We start from the raw sequence: 18,493 nt of genomic DNA on the forward strand, positions 1-18,493 counted from the left end.
ACCTGCTAGAATTACAGGAACAAGAACTGGAGTCTTTACTGCACAAATTTTTAATAATGACTCAGTATCTTTGTATATACTGATGGTCACATTTTTAACTTTTCTCAAAAGTCAAGTGTCAATGTGTTCTGTGAAAATGTCTGTAGACTACTGTTCGTAAATGTGTTTGACTATTTCTCACAAACACTGCTGGCCTTGTAAATGAGGCGTTTTGAATTTAAGCAAATGATGTACAGCAATAGAGGAAACATTTTTTCTGTGGATTGGAGTACAGACTCCAGATTACATCTGTAACAGGCGAGCACACAGTTTTACAGATGAATGAAGGTGTGCTTGTTTTTGAAGGTGCACAAGGACAAACAAAATAAAGCAAAGACAGGCAAGCATAAAACAAAACCCTAACACATAGCAAACCTAAACAAAAGACATAACAGAATAAACAAGAACATAGAATAATATAAAGAAACACAAAACACTGAGTCGTCAGACTCAGGACCATGACAGTATCTGGTACAACTAGTTTCTTGGACCCTCTTCCTTCAGTTGTTGGACCATTAGCCAGCATGTAAGGCATGTGAAGTTATAACATACAATGAGAAACAAAGTGAAACATAGTGTTAAAAACTATGAAGTGTGCTTATCAGCAATGTGAGGGCTGCATGAAACTTATATGATCCAGGGGATGTGTTATATTGTAGACCATAACAGGTCCATTTTTTTTCCATATGCACTCAAAACTTGTTAATTCAACCTAGCTTGATAGTCAGTTCAGTGCTGTGATTTTGTTAGATTTTGTCAGATTTCCATTTTCCATATATTCTTATTTAAAAGGCAAACATTTGAAGCTTTTTCAACTGAGGTCAATCATTAAAGGTGATGTGAATGACACCTAAAATTTAAATTTTGTTTTTACTTTCAGAATTAAATAAGTACATAAAGTTAGATAAGTTGTGATTGCCTGCCTCTATTGGGATCATCATCCTTGCAGTTATGTAGAAGCAAAGGGGGAAATGAGTCCACATTCTTACTTTTGAGAAATTTTTGACTTCACACAGCTGACCTGCTGAACATAAAGCAAAGCCAAATGTCACGGTTCTGGGTCGTGTTGACCCAGTATTTTCAGTTTCTTATGTTTTTTGGGATATATTGTGATTTATGTCTGATTCTTTAGTTATCCTGTTTTGATTATTATTATTATAAATCTGTTTCAGTTTATTCTGGTCTAGGGTTTAGTTCTTAGGTTTTGTGTCCCATGGTTAGTGTAGGTCTAGTTCTGTGTCTGCATCTTTGTGAGTTGTTTCCTGTTTTATTTTGAAGGGCTATGTCTTATGTCAGTGTGTCGAGCTTCGCTCCCCCTGTCTCGTTAGCCCTAATCTTTCCCAGCTATGTCTCCCTCCTGTTTTCCATTCTCTGACTATGCCTCAGTGTATTTAAGCTCCGTGTTGCTTTGTGTCAGTGTCGCGTCGTACCCTCAGAATCATCTGTGTGTTTTTGTCTTAGCAATCTCAGTTTGATTCATGTTTTGTTTTGTGCCAGCAATAAAGCTGTGGTCTTTGAGTTGCATTCAGTGTCCAAGTCCTGCATTTGGATTCTCACCTCCGCCTGCCCACACACAGAGCCCTGACACCAAATACCAAAAGTTGTGGAAGTAGATGCTTCTGTAAATTGATACCAATTTAAAGCTATTATAAGTTACAGATATCAGTATTCTAGGTGATGTTTACTGTAAATTGTACAGTACAGCACAATTTGTACACTTTTTTTCAGTGGTGTTTTGAGTTCTAGTTGTATTTGCCTGTATTTACTTTACACATTGAGCTTTGTTGTACTTTCTCCACCTCTCTGAATTAACTACTACAACCTGACACCTGTATCCTTGAAACTATTCTGCTATTACACACGTCAGTTACTTAGACACCAATCAGCAAGCAAGCACACATACACACTGTTCCTGACTTACCAGATCATTCAAGCAAGAATCCACATACCCGTCGAACTTTATCTTCCTCATGCTTTCCAACTGATTTTGTGTTTCTTGTTTTTCTATGATTTATTTCTGTTCATCAGCTTTTTCTGTTGTCTTCTTCCTTTCGGATTTTGTTGAACTGTTCAGTAGAGGATGGCTTTAAGTGTGTGCACTGTTTGCCCTGGAAGCTTCAGTGCGACAAAGAGAGCCTGAGGGATGGGAGTGTGTCATCTGAAGTGGGAGGAGGATAGATGGTGATAGTAGTAGTAGGTTTTAAATGACAGAAAGACTGTAAATGTATTATTTCTAAATAGACAACACAAATTGAACCAAACTAATTTTATGTTTATGTAATTTTTTTGTTACTGACCCCAAGACATGTCCTTACATAGCTATTTCAGCTGTAAATAACTTAATTATGCATGTCATGGGGAGGATAAGTCATGTGTAAAATTGCACAAATCAGAGTCAGTACTTATCTTGTGAGCAAGTTGTAAGATAGGATTCATACACATTCAGGTAATGAGCAGACAAGACTAGCCCATTGTGCTCCTACACATTCTTAGATATAACAAAGTTATAGGAAGTGCTTCAGTTACAGTCTGAGGGCTTTTCCTGAGGCCTGTGCTGTTGCAGCACAAATCTATAAATCTAGACCAATGACAAGAAAGATAAGTCTGTGAGTTTTTTCATACCACTTGGCATAGACATGTTTTGGATTCCTGTCATGGATTCCTCAGTGTCTCTTGTTATAAATACTGACTTCAGATCAATCTTTAAAATGCAACACGCATGGACTTGTAGGAGAATAGACATATACATTCCATGGAATGTCAAGAAATCATGTAGTTAAATAAAAATCTACCCTCTGCCCACATTGGCTACCTATAACAAATTTTATAGCAATTAACTCAGTGCATCAACATCAGACTGCAAATACATACAATACATGTGAAGACTGGTGAACACAAGTGACTCCCTGTGCTTATTTTTTAGTTTAGTCAGGTGTGATAAGAAAGAATGTTTTTTCTGCTTGCAGGCATATCATGACTGAACTAATTGAAACAGAAAGGCTGTATGTTGAGGAGCTGCAAAGCATCATGGAGGTATAGTATGTCAAGTGACTGAGATTTTTGTATCCATTTTACATGGCTGTGGCTTATTTGCATCCAAAAAGCTGCCGACCTGAACTGCTTACTTGGAATTGCACCTGTTTTACATCTTGAGAACAAAGCTACTACAGTAAACAGTCCTTAAATCTTCTAATCATCTCTCAGAATTGTCATAGAATTTTAAAAAGTTCTTTAACTGTTAAAGGATCATTCTAGGTAGACACAATTTACCTATTGTTTTCATACACATTGGATCTAGACTGGCATTCTCTCAGTTTCCTGCCACTGTGCAAAAGTAGTGCAAAGAAAATGTAAGCAAAGCAATGCAGAAGTGACTACACCCTTGTACAATGCTGTGGTATGTAATGCAGTAAATGTAACTCGTTTCTCAGTCAAAAAAAGAAAAGAATCAGTGCAAAAGTATTTTTTTAGTGTATTTGTTCTTTTTATACTAATGTCTCTGAAGTGAGACCGACTGATTTTTACATTTTGCTGTTGTATCTTTATTATTTCATTTTTTGACCCTCCTTCTCACCCTGATTCCCAGGGTTATTTTGCAGAACTGAATAACTCAGAGCTTAGCCACCTCATCCCACCATCACTGGAGAACAAAAGAGATGTGCTATTTGGAAACCTGCCGGAGATATATGAATTTCACAACAAGTAGGTGGAATTTACTTTATTTTGCCATTGGCCTCACATATACACAACTATAAATTGGAAACACTGATGTCAGCAAAGATATATCACAGAAAACTGTGATATATGAACAACTCCTCTTTTAAAGGATTACCAGGTGACTGGTAATGTGCATTCTTTTAAAGTAGCTTTTGCCTGGAGAAACATATTTTACTTGATGCCAAATGTGCATCATTCAAATAGCTGTCAGTTTGTACTACTTAATGATATACCAGTTGCACTCAGGTAATCCTGTAATTTTAAACTGAAAGCTCTCCCTAATGAATTTCTAAAAAACTGGACTAACAGGAAGTCAAAGCATGCACTGCACACAAACTACACAGTAAGGTGATGTTCCTCCTTTCACTTCTGCAGTTGTTTGAGTTCACAGTTCACAATGATATTTTAAGTATTTATATTTCAATATGTGTATAAATCACACACACATGGAAATTCCTTTTCATATACATTTGTGTACAGTAGGTGTGTGGACTGAATACAGCAGATTTTTGAATCTCCCCATTGCTTCTTGTTAAAGCAATCATGTTGGTTCATATCAGTATATGTATCTCTGTGAATTTATTTAACTATCAAAACCTGAGAAAATGTGTACAATGTATTTAAAAACAGAATGCAGTGATTTGCAAATCTCATAAACATGTGTTTTAATGACAGTAGAAAACAGAAAACATATCAAATGCTGAGAAATTTTATTATTTCATGAACTCAATGGTAGTACGACATAACAGATCACTTTGATGATTAGTTAGATTTACCAACTTAACCAAGATCTAATTAAAAGCCTAAAGTAACTAGACCTAAAGATTATGTAATTTGCATACACCTAATTAGTTTTAAGTAATTGGGATGCAATGTGTATTGTTTTCTTACTTTGTTTTCATGTATTTTCTGCAGGACATTTCTCATGGAGCTGGAGAACTGCGCAGAGAAACCAGAGCTGGTTGGAACCTGTTTTCTGAAAAGAGTGGGTATTTAGAAATACCCGCAAGTACCTGTAAAAGGGTTTATATTAGTACTTCCTTTACGTTAGTGGTTACTTTTTTCTCCATGGCATATAACAGTGCACTTTTAACAGTACAAGGAATAACATGATATATTTTGCTCTTACTTTAAATGCACCCACACCAGGGACACTTGAATACTTTTCCTGCCATATCTGAGAAACTAATGACATAATGGAAAAAATATGTCTCTCACTAGAAACATTTGGAATTACATATATTGTTGTTCTTTAACGTGAAAAAAAAAAAGTCCAGCCAACCCACCCCCAAAATGAGCTCTTTTTAAATAACAAGCCCTGTCACTTTTTGGCATTGTATTGATTTGTCTTTAGGAACTGTTAATGTGTGACAATTCACACACTGACAGAGCAAACATTTGTTCCAGTTTCCAAGTATCAACTCCTCAGTCCAGTGAACCAAATCCTGCTTTGAAATATGAGAAAAGGTACCCGAAGGATCTGAGGACAGGAACTAATGAAACCTTTCAGGTTTTGAAGGTGAAACTGAAAATAGACACCCTCCAGAATCAGGTGTCTGGAAACTGAATTCCTTGCCAGGACCTCAGGTTGTAAACTTGGAGTTTACTCACCTTTACCCTGTCTTTAAGGCTGAGACATGGCATGGAGATAGCCATTTTTTTTTTTACAAAAGAAGTGAAAGGTCAAGACTTGACAATTCTTCAAAAATAGGCAGATAAAGAGTAATGAGATCTTCATTAAAGGTCTGCGGGCTAACAGGCAAACAAGCAGTCTAATTACTGACGCAAATTCACACTTCACTGGGCATGTAGAGGAAGTAAGGAGAAGCAGATTTTTGTCACAGATGATTGGCATCTATTCGTGGGCTGAGACTTAACAACAATATAGAGCAACGATAGTTATTCAACAGCCATAATCTTTTGTCATCAGTTACCGTTAGACAGGTAAAACCAGACCTTCCATTCTTTGAAACAGGGAGATCTGATACTATGAATAGAATTTGTTCAGGCATAGCATTGACGTACTCATTGTATTGTCTTCGGTTTGTGTAAAATCCATCAACAGAGACTTAAGAAAACACACAAAGCTGTAAGTTTTTATGTTAAAAAACTATTTACATAATAGTGAGAAGTTACTGCACACATAATCTAATTTCCCAAGTCGGGGAGGAGCCAAGTCTTTAACTTACAGATTTCTAAAAGTACTAATACACAGAGACTTCAGGTGAGCCATTTATCATAGATCTCTTGATCAAGTCTAGTTTTTTAGTTAGAACCTTTTTCTGCAGGTGTTAAAGTCCAATACTTTGTATTGTTGTACGGTTGTTTTTATTCAGATAACATGGGAAATTACAAAGATGTTCGTTCTATTTTTGCACAACAAATTTGTTATCTCGATTCATATCCTAGAGGGTTCCTTTAATATTCATATATATTCATAGAAATGTGGCAAACTTTTAAAACTAAAGATTGAATTGAACAGAAACTGAGAAACCAGATAGCCTTCCCTCTTTTCACTTGAACATGTCTTTGTGCTCTCAGAAAGAAGAGCTTCAGGTGTATGAAAAGTATTGTCAGAATAAACCACGCTCTGAAATCCTCTGGAGGCAGTGTGGGGACAGCCTGTTTTTTCAGGTAACACACACACACATGTGCGGGTTTGCTATCCTCGTGGGGACATCCCATTGACATAATGCTTTCCCTAGCCGCTTACCCTAACCCTAACCATCAAAAATGAATGCCTAACCCTGACCCTTACCCTAAACCTAACCATAACCTAATTGTAACCCTGACACTAAAACCACATTTTGAGTGTGAAAATTGCTTTCTACCCCGTGGGGACCTGGACTTGGGTCCCCACGGTGCAGAAAGTCCCCACCAGTATAGTAAATGTCAGGTTGTGGTCCCCACCAGGATAGTAGAAACCCGTACACACACACACACACACACACACACACACACACACACACACACACACACACACACACACACACACACACACACTTTCAGGTGACTACAACTGTTAGTTGACTTCTACAACTTCTTCTTAACCTAAGCTGAGATGCTAGCTAACTTTAGAAATCTGTTAAAAAACCAGGCCGAACCCTGAAGTTGTCTCACTGAACCCCAAGTACTGCTTCATGCTATTGGCCTCTGAGAAAGACTTTAAAGCACAACACCTACAATGTTGGTGTTCTGTTTGGTGACTTAACCTCACAATGCAGCTGTAACAGGTTAGAGCTTGATGAGGCTTCACGTGTCACTTCTTGATCAACAACATTTGGTTTGTGAGAACAGGAATGCCAGAAGAAGCTGGATCACAAACTGTCTCTGGATGCCTACCTGCTGAAGCCTGTCCAGAGGATCACCAAATACCAACTCATGCTGAAGGTGTGTTATTTTGTTATAAGATGTAATTTAAAAGGAATTAACCAATTAGTTCAGTACATTAATGTTATTTTTTATTCTTTGTATTTATTAGGCTAGTTATCATGCTTCTAATAGATATCCAGTCTCTATTTACCATGAATAATTTAATTTAAAAGATAATTAAACTACCAAGCATTTGATTTTTCTTCTTTTTTTTGGTCAGCCTGACCAAAAAGAACTTACATTTTTATTTTAATAAAATATAACAGAAGCAAGAATATGAAAAACCTTTTATTAGTCACTTTTACATTTCATCCTGAACCTAAAGAAAAACCTTCATCACCACTGAAGCTTGCTAAGTCATTGATTTCATTTATTTTAAGTAAAAAAAAAAAAACAAATTCCCATTGAGTCAATTCTTGGTGAGAATGGGAAATAAATAAAGAAAAAGAAACCTGTGACACAACCAGAGTGATGGTTTATTCAATACTAGAGGAACTGTTCCTGGAAAATGAGCTGATATCCACAACGTGATAGCCCTGTTATCTCAGTCTGTGTTTATTATTAATTCTGCCTTGCACCTGTATCTTCTCTCCTCCCCTTCTCCTCTCCTCCTCTTTGGGACTTTAGAAATATTGATATCCAGTCAATTCAGTCCAAATAATTATACTATTCGCATAACCCAAGTAAGGATATGAACTGTTATTGTTATGGCAAGAAATCTACCATTTTCTTAGACAAAAGTTGGGTAAAATATTAGCCATGTTTAATGTAGCAATGTGGTACTGTTGTAGCATTTCGAATAATCTGATGGCTTTTTCATTGGGCCATTGGCATGTCCTGATAAGAGGGAGATACAAGAATCGACCCTATAAGTAATAATAATAATGATAATAATAATAATAATGATAAGTGCATGTGATTTTTGTTCCACGTCACTGTTAGACAGTAGGGTTATATTTCTGATATGGACTGACAAAAGAAGGCGGTCCTAAAGATAGGGAATTTGTCATTAACTATGATCCTACACCAGGATTGACATAAAGTTTATTTGCTCCTCTGTTCTTCTCTTTCTTTGGTTTGTATTTTGTGCCCTTGATCTTTCTAAACAACTTCCACTTTCCCGTTTAACAGGAGATGTTAAAATGCAGTAACGGTGAGGGGATGGCTGAGTTGGAGGAGGCTTTAGCCACCATGCTGGACATCATTAAGTCTGTCAATGACTCCATGCACCAGATAGCAATCACTGGCTTTGAGGTCAGTGTACAGTAGTCATCATCATCATCATTAAAGTTCTGAATGATTTACACTGTGAAAACAAACTTGAGTTAGAGGGCTGTTATTCCACTCTCGTTACTCAGCCTCTAATTCACCGTTTGGTGTCAACTGACTTGACTTTCTTCAATTTAGAGCAATCAGATTACTATAACTTGTCACCTTCCCCTTGTGGTACAGTCATGTGAAAAAGTGATCTAATGGAAAGTGTTTGCTTTTTGAAATATTTTAGTGAGCAAAAATGGAATCCTCTTTGTCATAGAGCCTATTGATAAACAGAAACACTGAAACACATGTTGCAGAATGTGGATGGTGGACTTTTTCTAAAAGTTCTTTCCTATGTTTTTGGCTTGCTGTGCCATTTGAAAGACTTTTCATCCCCGCCAAGAGCGTAGTTCAAGAAACCTGGAAAAACATGTACATCAGCGGTCCCCAACCCCCGGGCCACGGACCGGTACCGGTCCGTGAGTAATTTGGTACCGGGCCGCGAGAGTGAGACTCGGGTGTGAAATGTATGGTTTTCAGGGTTTTTATCAGTTTTTAGCGTTATTTTGTTATTGTTTTTTCGTTAACTCGGTTTTCCTGGGTCTTTTCACGTGTGTTATGAATAAATCTTCTTTTTTTCTGTACCGGTACTAGTTTTATTTTGTTGTATTTATCCGCGACACCTTAAAGGCCGGTCTGTGAAAATATTGTCGGGCACAAACTGGTCCGTGGCGCAAAAAAGGTTGGGGACCGCTGATGTACATCATAAGATAGATCAACTTAGTTATGCAGTAGTACATGTTTTTGTGATTAAAGTCAGTATCATGTAAACCATTTATGTCTGTTGCTTACATCTTTAAAAGTCACTGGTCACACCATAAATTCAGTGTTAAAACCTGAATCAAATATGTTTAATCAGCAGATTTCTGTGTTTTTTTTCACACTACTAATGCTATTCTTTTCTAATACAAATCAAAGTTTAGCACTGAATGTACCTAACTAGGGATAAAGTAAAAACAGAGTTTTGGGGCAAGTCTCAACAGCCTTTGCACACCAGGTTTGCAAAATTTAGAAGGTTTAGAAAAACTGTTCAAGTTTTAGCAGGTTTAATGGGAACCTTTTATGACCTGCCATATTCAGGTCTCCTCATAGATGATATCTGGGCTAAGATGTTTGCTTTGGCAAACATCCAAATTGCTTCTTCCTATAAATGAGTGGTGATTGACTGGGTGTGGGTGGGGTTACATATCACTGGGGGTATCTTACCAGCGCCAGCATGTGCATTCAGATCATTGTTAACACATGGAAGTGTTGTACTGTTCATACAAAAAGTATGCTTAAATAATAAGCTTTTGTTGCCAATTTTTTGTGCCATAACCGAACTGAAGCTGTATTAGAACATTTACTACTGCAAATAGTTATGACCCCCCCCAAAAAATGTGTTTCACAGATCTGACTGTTTTTTGATGTTTGCAGGGAAATCTGAGTGAACTGGGGAAGCTGCTGATGCAGGGATCCTTCAATGTGTGGACTGACCACAAGAAAGGCCACAGCAAAGTAAATTCCCACACTCCTGTTTTACCAGTGTTGAATATTGCCCTATGGATGTCCTGTCGTTTACCTTAACATTAGTTAGTCGCAATGAACAAGTCTGGATACTTTACATTCATTAAGATGCAAGAAAAATAAATAAATCCTTCTTAGCTTTACATATTTCAGAGTGCAATAAAAGCAAATTAGAGACCAGTCAGAGATTAGCTGACTGGTTGTCGAGTGGTTGCTGGAGACTGCTGACTGTTGCCAGTGGAAATCAGTTGCAAAGAGGGTGCTGCTGTGAACAATTTTATGCTGCCAGCAACTACCAGCAACCTAATGCAACCACCAGTCACTTATGGAACACATTTTTCCATCACAAGCAGTGGTTGCCAGATGATTGCTGACAGGTCTCTAGGCTTGTGCGACCATGGCCTTAATTAATCTGCAGCTACGGTTTACTTTTCATAAACAAGGCTGCGTATAGCGTTTACTGCAGAACCTCGATCACTAAGCAGCACTGTAATTTGAAAAAACACGACATCAGAATAAACTGAAACTCAAAAGATCTTTTTTTTCTTTTCTAAAGAGAAACAGGAGCTCCTACTGTGTCAAATTATGCCAATCACTCTAAAACACTTTGTGGAAACCGGATCAGTTGTGTCCAAAGCACAACCAAGCCATAAGCAAGGGGATCTAGAGAAGATCATCACGCTTTCTTGATGAGAAATAGCAAGGGACCTATATTATTGATACAGAAATTGCTAAATAAGGAATGCAAGAGCACAGCAGGCAAAAGCCTTGGAGAGGAAAGGAGGCCAAAACTCAGGGTGGGCTAAACCACGCCAGCATTTCATAGCGAATCATTGGAAAAAATGACGAGTGTATTTAAGATGAAGAACATGTATTTCATTTACTCTTTTTCAACATAAGGAACCATCATAGCATTCAAATTTGTCCTTGGAAGCATTATAATGCAATACTGTGTTGCAGTTTATGTTATCAGTTGATGATTAATAACCGAGACACAATGGAAGCAAAGCTAAAGTGGCTTGGAGTGATGCAGTCATTAATATTTATATCTATAGCTAAATACAAACCCATCACAAGTGCCTTTGATACTTTGTGTGTTCAGCTCATATTGTTCTGCTCCAGTCAGTGAATTTCTGGTAAAGCCTCATTTCCATTTTGTTATTCAGTTTTATTTATGTAGCACCAGTTCACAAACCAGCCATCTCAAAGCACTTTATATTGCGGAGTAAAGACCCTACAATAGTACAGCAGCTGGAATCCAAACAATCAGATGATCCCCTGTGATCAAGCATGATTGAGGGTTTGAGGAACTACCTTTCAACAGGAAGTGTCCTCTGGCAGGACCAATGTCAGCAAGGGGCAGCCATTTGCTTCAACTGCCCGGGGTCTGAAGGGAAGAGTACCAGAAAAGACAGGCATACGTTTCAGTAGTTTATTATACACATTTTTACCAACAACATCAAACCATATGCAAGCACATCTAGATATTTGATCAAGCTTTGTTGATGAAAGATAGCAAGGAAACTCTATTGATATAGAACATACCAGCATTTCATAGCAAAAGAATGAAAGAAAGGGTACGTGGCAAAGAAGAGCATATTTAAACTGAAGGACATGCATTTCATTGCCTCTTTTTCAACTTAAACAGGCAGCATAGCATTCAGGTTTGTCCTTGGAAGGCATTATAGTGCAATGCTGTTCTGCTGTTTATGTTATCAGTTGATGATTAATAACCGACACACAATGGAAACAAAACGTAAACAGCTTAGAGTGATGCAGTCATTAATATTTATATGTATAGCTAAATACAAACCCATCCCATGTGCCTTTGATGTATTCAGGTTTGTTTGAACATTTTTTTGTTTGCTTAAATAATAACAATATGAGCCATGTTACAGGGTCATCTGTCATGGGCCTTGGTTGACATTTAATTAGGGCCCGAGCACCGAGAGTGCGAAGGCCCTATTGTATCTGCTCTGTTTATTATTATTATTATTATTATTATTATTATTATTATTATTATTATTATTATTATTATTTTTCATTGAAATGAATTGCCTTTTTGAGGGCTTTAACATGCTCGAAAACTCTTGAAATTTTGCACACATGCCAGGTCTGGTGAAAAATTTTGTATTTTAATGGTTTTACATATGAGCATTGGGAAATGGCTCTGTAGCGCCACCTATGCCTTGTTAAATGCAGCCCTACGAACACATCGTTTGAGCTACATGTATGAAATCTGGCACACATGTGTATCATGCCAAGACGAACAAAAAAGTCAGTGGGACCATTGATGCAAACCCAACAGGAAGTCCGCCATTTTGGATTGAATGTCACATTTTGGCTCTAATTTTGCCATTTCCATGCCTCGAACTTTTTCGAACTCCTCCTTGGGATTTGGTTGTATAAGCTTCATCTTTGGTCAGTGTCAACTACATACCTGGGCCATGTTAAATTGCGGAGCTTTTGAGTTTTCGCGATACTGTGAGGCCGTGGCGCCACGGCGAATTTCGATGACTCGCCATGAAAATGTTATTGTCTCTCATTCCCTCATACATGGTCCGACCTGGACCAAAGAGCACACATATGATAAGGCTCCACCCCTGAACATATTTAAAGTGCCATATTTGACACCAGGGACAGCGCCACCTAGTGGGAACAGGAAATGTCATGTTTTACACTTCGGGGTACAGTATTGTGATCGATGACATCTGCGGCCTCAAATTTCTTCAGGAAAGCCTTAAGGAGTTGGTCTTGGGTTACCGTGAAAACTGTGACTTTTCATCAGAGGGTGTGACCCCTGCAGAATGGCGAACATTGATGTCTCGCCATGAAGAAACAAATTAGTATAACTCAATGAAATCCAGTCTGATCAGTACCAGACTTTACAGGGATGATGTCAGACCCGCCCTGAACAGATTGATGTGCCTATTGTCAGGAATACGTAGAGCGCCACCTAGTGGGAAGAGGAAATGTCATGTCTTACATTTTGTTGTACTGATTTTCACAGGTACATCGTAGCCACCTCAAAAGCGGTGAATATCACGATCTGTCCCTCGTGATGCTTCAGTGAGGAAATTGTGACTTTAAACTGAACGGCGCACCCTGGTGGCAACGCAGTTCACCATGAAAGATGAAGTGGATTTTGAGGGGCTTGGAAAGTTTAAGAAGTCTTGAAATTTGGTGTACACCTCCAATGTGATGAGGGCTTTCTTGTTATGTGATCACTTTCCGTGAATAGCGCAAAATGGCTCCACAGCGCCCCCTACAAAATTTCAAAACAACAGCCCCTGCTCTGTGTTTTATGTATGAGTCTGAAACTTGGTAAGGTTATGGAAGATATCATGATGTACAAAAAAGTCTCTTGGAGCAATATTCCAAATCCAACAGGAAGTCAGCCATTTTGAAATTAATGTGTAATTTTGGCGACATTTTCACCTCTTTTAAGGTACCGTTCTTTGACGAACTCCTCCAAGGGATTTCATCATATTGACCCAATCTCCAGTATGTGGAATCTAAAGACCTTTGTGATGTTAAATTGCGAAGCTCTTTATGTTCAGGGAAACGGGGTGGTCATGGCGGCACGTGGACTTTCAATCACTCGCCAAAAAGCAGTAATCTGTTGTCACTCAAAAACACAATGTCCAATCTTTCCAAAAAGTTGCAGTTATGATGAGAATCAAGCTCGGAAATGTTTGTTATGCCATTTGTCAGTAATGATTAGAGCGCAACCTAGTGGGACGACTATAATCATGATTGAATGAGATGAAATTTTAACTGGTGCTTCTACGTATGAATTCCATCAATGTGACATCAGATCTGACGTGCTTTTTGTAGGTGTTGGGCGTGACTCGACGTGCTGGGGTGCGAGGGCCCTCGTATCGCTGCTTGCAGCTTTAATTTCTAAATGTTATACAGTTATTTACGCGTGTGATAAGTGACAGATTGCCTGCTCTTAGGTGAAGGACCTGGCGAGGTTTAAGCCTATGCAGAGGCATCTCTTTCTGTATGACAAGATGCTGCTGTTCTGTAAGAAACGAGAGGAGACCACTGATGGACATGAAAAGACCCCATCCTACAGCTTCAAACACTCACTCAAGGTCAGATAAAGATGGGGATGTGTGTGGGTTAAGTGTGCATAGCCTGCACTTTTTTTTTTTTTGAACAAATAAGCCTTTATTTGTCACCTGCAGTTGCCTGCAGCGAAATTGGACATATCAAACACCTTCTCCTTTAAAGCTGATTAAAACGACATATTGGGACCTATCGAACTCTACTAGATTAGAGTTCAATAGGTCCCAATAGTTGTTATTTATCCACTACTGGGGCATTTTTATATATTTATTTATTTATTTATTTATTGAAGAACATCAACTAATTTGTCTTAAATAGTTCCTTTTAAGTATTGCAGATAAAGATGATGCTTAATTTTAAAAAGTACCAGATAATGCACATAATTATGCAAATAATAATTAAAAGCTGTTTTATAAAACAGACAAAAACCAAACAGAGTTCATTAATGAGAACGTTTCAGAACCACTAGGATAGAGTAATCCTATTAATACCATTACAATACATCATTTTGGACTTAATGATGGTTATTTGAAGCTATTCTACTGTTTTTTAAGGGAGCAAACCTTTTAACGGAATATTGCTAAATAGCCAGTGGCATCCACTAGTTGTTGTACAGACTTGTTGCCTGTTAAATCCTGTAGATAGTAGAAAGGACGTCTAAGCCTCAAAGTCTGTAATAGTTTAATTTATCTAAAGATATAAGATTAATTCAGCTAAATGCATTTGTCTTATTGTGGGTGAAGAGGGGTCAGCAGTTCAGCTCATGATTACCACTATTATTAGTATACCCCTACTTGTTATTATGATAAATTCACAGTTGGTATTTAAATAGGAATTTCAAACCTTATTCACATTACTTTATGGCATGGCAATATTTTGGGAATACTGCTAGCCTGAGACGTTTAATGGCTTTAGTTTATGACTCTGGTTTGTTAATGTCCTGGAAAATAATTATCACCTTAAGTGACTGTTATACTTTGGGAGCGTTGTGCCGAATAACATATAAAATGCGTATTTATTGTGTGACTGCTAATGAAAGAGTTTTTTTCAGTGCATCACTTCACAGAGTTCATCTCTAACATACTGAATCTCAGTGTCTGTGTCCTGTTTCTGTTCAGATGAGTTCTGTGGGGATCACAGAGAATGTCAAAGGCGACAGCAAAAAGTTTGAGGTTTGGTACAACGGCAGAGAGGAAGTTTACATCATCCAGGTATGTTGATGCAACCTTTCCTTTCTGCTTTATGTTCAGATTCATTCAGCTTACCCTTTCCTCTGAAACTGTGATGGAACCCAGCTCACTTGATTTATTTGGAGCAGTACTATTTTCTACCTTTTTATTTCTGATTTTACTAAAAACATCTACTTCTGGTCTTTTGTCACATTTCTTTTGTTTATTAGCTATTCGGTCAACAGGAGCCTTCAAAATTCAGTCCTCTTAAACTGTATTAGGCCATTCTTTTAGTAAAAAGATCAACAATTTTTGGTTTCTTCTGCTTCCTGAAACCATTAATCATGTCACAACCTGAACAGTTTCTTGGCAGCTGGTTGCAGGACTTTTTTCCAAGCTTGGGAGTTACTTTCATGTACCTGCTGTAGCTCAACAGCCGCAACACCAGCATTATACATTTAAAAACCAGCAATAACATAGTAATGTACAAAAATGAGCAAATAATTCAATAACAGGTGGCATGTTGTAGATAATAATGACAGAGGCTAGGGTATTTATGAAACTGCTAAATATGTTTGTGACAGCTTTTTAGAAGTCTGTACATTCATCCATATAAGAACTGGAAAATGATATCCTTATGGGAATGAATTCATATAAAGCATAATGTGTCTATTTTATTACTTAATTTGACCCCCTGATGTAATTTTAGTGAAATATTCTTCCTGGAAGAAATCCATGATACACAAGGTGTGCTCTTGGGGGCAGTGTTGCACCACACACCTCTCCAATCAGTTTCTCACTCAGATAAACGGCATTAATGTTAAGATGCTTTTGTTGTGTATATGTGCTTGATTTATGTTTGTGTGTGTGTATGTATGTATTTATTCCTCCCTAGGCTCCCTCCATGGATGTGAAAAATATGTGGGTGTCAGAGATTCGGAAAGTTCTTACAGGCCAGCTGGAAGCATGCAGAGGTATGTACACACACACACACACACACACACACACACACACACACACACACACACACACACACACATGTCTGGTTTGCTATCCTCGTGGGGACATCCCATTGACATAATGCTTTCCCTAGCCCCTTACCCTAACCCTAACCATTAAAAATGAATGCCTAACCCTAACCCTTACCCTAAACCTAACCATAACCTAATTGTAACCCTGACAGTAAAACCGCATTTTGAGTGTGAAAATTGCTTTCAACCCCGAGGGGACCTGGATTTTGGTCCCCACGGTGCAGAAAGTCCCCACCAGGATAGTAAAAGTCAGATTTTGGTCCCCACCAGGATAGTACGAACCCGTACACACACACACACACACACACACACCTTTTCATCTGAGAATATTTCTGTTCGTCTGTGTTACCTCATCTTTCACAAGATCACACTTCAGTCCCAGCGGGTGAAGGATGAAGTTTCCTCTCTGCTCAGATACATTCACCTGTTAGCATCTGTTAGATTAGTTAAATCATAACTTTTTGGTATTAGCATGAAAACGTTTACACTCAACGTTATTTTTTTAACGTCTTCATGGTACCTCGTGTATTGATGCACACATTCTAACGAATGAATGAAACTCAGACCTTGAATATATTTATTAGAACTTAAATATATAAAATGAAACTTGTATATAATATACTGAATGAAACTTCAATCAATATATTCACTTTTATTGGAATATATATACAGCATGTTTCTAAATGACATTCCATAATATATTCCATATATATATACACATCAACATACAGTGCAGTCTGGACATTGGCCTGTCATTCTATTATGCCTATGGGGGGAAATGTTTTCTTTAATTTCATGCAGATAGAAAAACTGTATTTGCAAATTCATTATCTCTGTCTGCGTAGAATTACTGTTGATAGACAGAAATCATTTGTAGTGTTTATATCATGTGCAGCAATTCACGGTGTCTTTATTGTAATAGTTGAAAAGAATTTCAACTATACCGTAAATTACTGCTCATAAGCAGTAGTACATGCAGTAGCTAGGACTACTTCTCATGTTTGATTAAGTTTTTGCTTTCTGCTGTTGTACATGTCGTACCACAATTAAACTGTTTTCGGCTCTGAGCACTTCCAAAATTGCAGCTCAGTGCTATATACAGAAGATCTGATGCAGATTTGCTAATTTACTTTCACAGTCAAGTTGTAAACTGTCTAGAAATTGAAAACTGAATTCAAAATCCTCTCAACGTTCTTTGCATTGTAGAAAACATCAAAAGAAAATCCACATCAAAGCAAGAAGATGTGTGGAGCTTGCATGTTCTCCCCGTGTCCTCCCACGGTCCAAAGAAATGCTTGTTGGTGTTTCTAAACTGCCCATAGGTGTGCATGTGAGAGTGAATGGTTATCTGTCCCTCTGTGTTAGCCTTGGTGACATGTAGCCGTTCTACAAGTACACTGCATTAATACACCATGACAAGCTTTAGCTGTTACAGCACCTTGTACTCAAACAGCTGAGTACTGTCCTTAAAGGATCAAGCATTGTTTTTGACTTAAGTCTTCTGTAGTTTTAAACCTTTATTTAGGTTCTGACCTGACATAAAACTTACATGTAGTTCGAAGCAGGCAATATAATTTTGTCTGTTTTTATACGACTTACAAAACCCAGTGTATATGAAACAAGCAGTGGCTTGCTTCTATATCAATTTTACAACAAGCTGGTTTTTGATTTTATGCAATGATGAAGAACTGAACTGATGAAGAATGTAGAGCACAGCTGTCCCAAACATTCACACTGCATGATGACTAAATGACTCAGATCATTTAGTCAGCATGAAGTTCAATCCTCTATAAAAACATGAACAATTATAGTTCTGTATACCGGCTTCTTTGATAGGGTACCTGTTGGTTTGATTAACTTTTTTTTTTTCAAGGAACATATTTGCCTTGCTCAAGAGGTCTCTCCATTTTTTAACACACTGTGTCATTAATGAAGGTGTCAGAACAATGATTTATGGCATCTGTTTTTTTTTTATTTGCTATCGAGCGCTTCTTTTTGCTTCTAATCATGTTAGATTGCTTAGTAGATGGAATTCCCTCGAAGACATTAATATATCATCAAACCTCAAATAACCATGTCCAGAGCCGCTAAAAAATGTTGTATAGCATACAAATTGCAATCTAGGTTCTGGTACTTCTCACACCAAAATAAAAAAATCCTGACCTCATTTTAATTTGGCTGATCTCCTCTTCAAAGTCACCTTTTAGCACACCTCGAGACAGCAGCAGCTATTGTAAGATTATTCTGTGGAAGCCCATTTTCTGTCCC

General features: G+C 37.8%; 1 protein-coding gene across 8 annotated transcripts in view; it reads left to right on the forward strand.

Annotated features, from left to right (window-relative positions):
* The window catches only part of mcf2l2 (MCF.2 cell line derived transforming sequence-like 2), a 104,179-nt gene that overhangs the window by 48,145 nt on the left and 37,541 nt on the right, over window positions 1-18,493 (forward strand). For all 8 annotated transcript variants that reach the window (XM_063467762.1, XM_063467764.1, XM_063467760.1 and 5 more), the window contains exons 16-25: window positions 3,006-3,072; window positions 3,626-3,741; window positions 4,672-4,741; window positions 6,298-6,390; window positions 7,054-7,146; window positions 8,260-8,382; window positions 9,862-9,942; window positions 13,911-14,051; window positions 15,144-15,236; window positions 16,090-16,168. In XM_063467762.1, the coding sequence (XP_063323832.1) occupies window positions 3,006-3,072; window positions 3,626-3,741; window positions 4,672-4,741; window positions 6,298-6,390; window positions 7,054-7,146; window positions 8,260-8,382; window positions 9,862-9,942; window positions 13,911-14,051; window positions 15,144-15,236; window positions 16,090-16,168 (956 nt within the window). The remainder of the gene's footprint in view (window positions 1-3,005; window positions 3,073-3,625; window positions 3,742-4,671; window positions 4,742-6,297; window positions 6,391-7,053; window positions 7,147-8,259; window positions 8,383-9,861; window positions 9,943-13,910; window positions 14,052-15,143; window positions 15,237-16,089; window positions 16,169-18,493) is intronic.

This window comes from Pelmatolapia mariae, linkage group LG23 (assembly GCF_036321145.2).
Source record: "Pelmatolapia mariae isolate MD_Pm_ZW linkage group LG23, Pm_UMD_F_2, whole genome shotgun sequence".
Classification (NCBI taxonomy): Eukaryota; Metazoa; Chordata; class Actinopteri; order Cichliformes; family Cichlidae; genus Pelmatolapia; species Pelmatolapia mariae.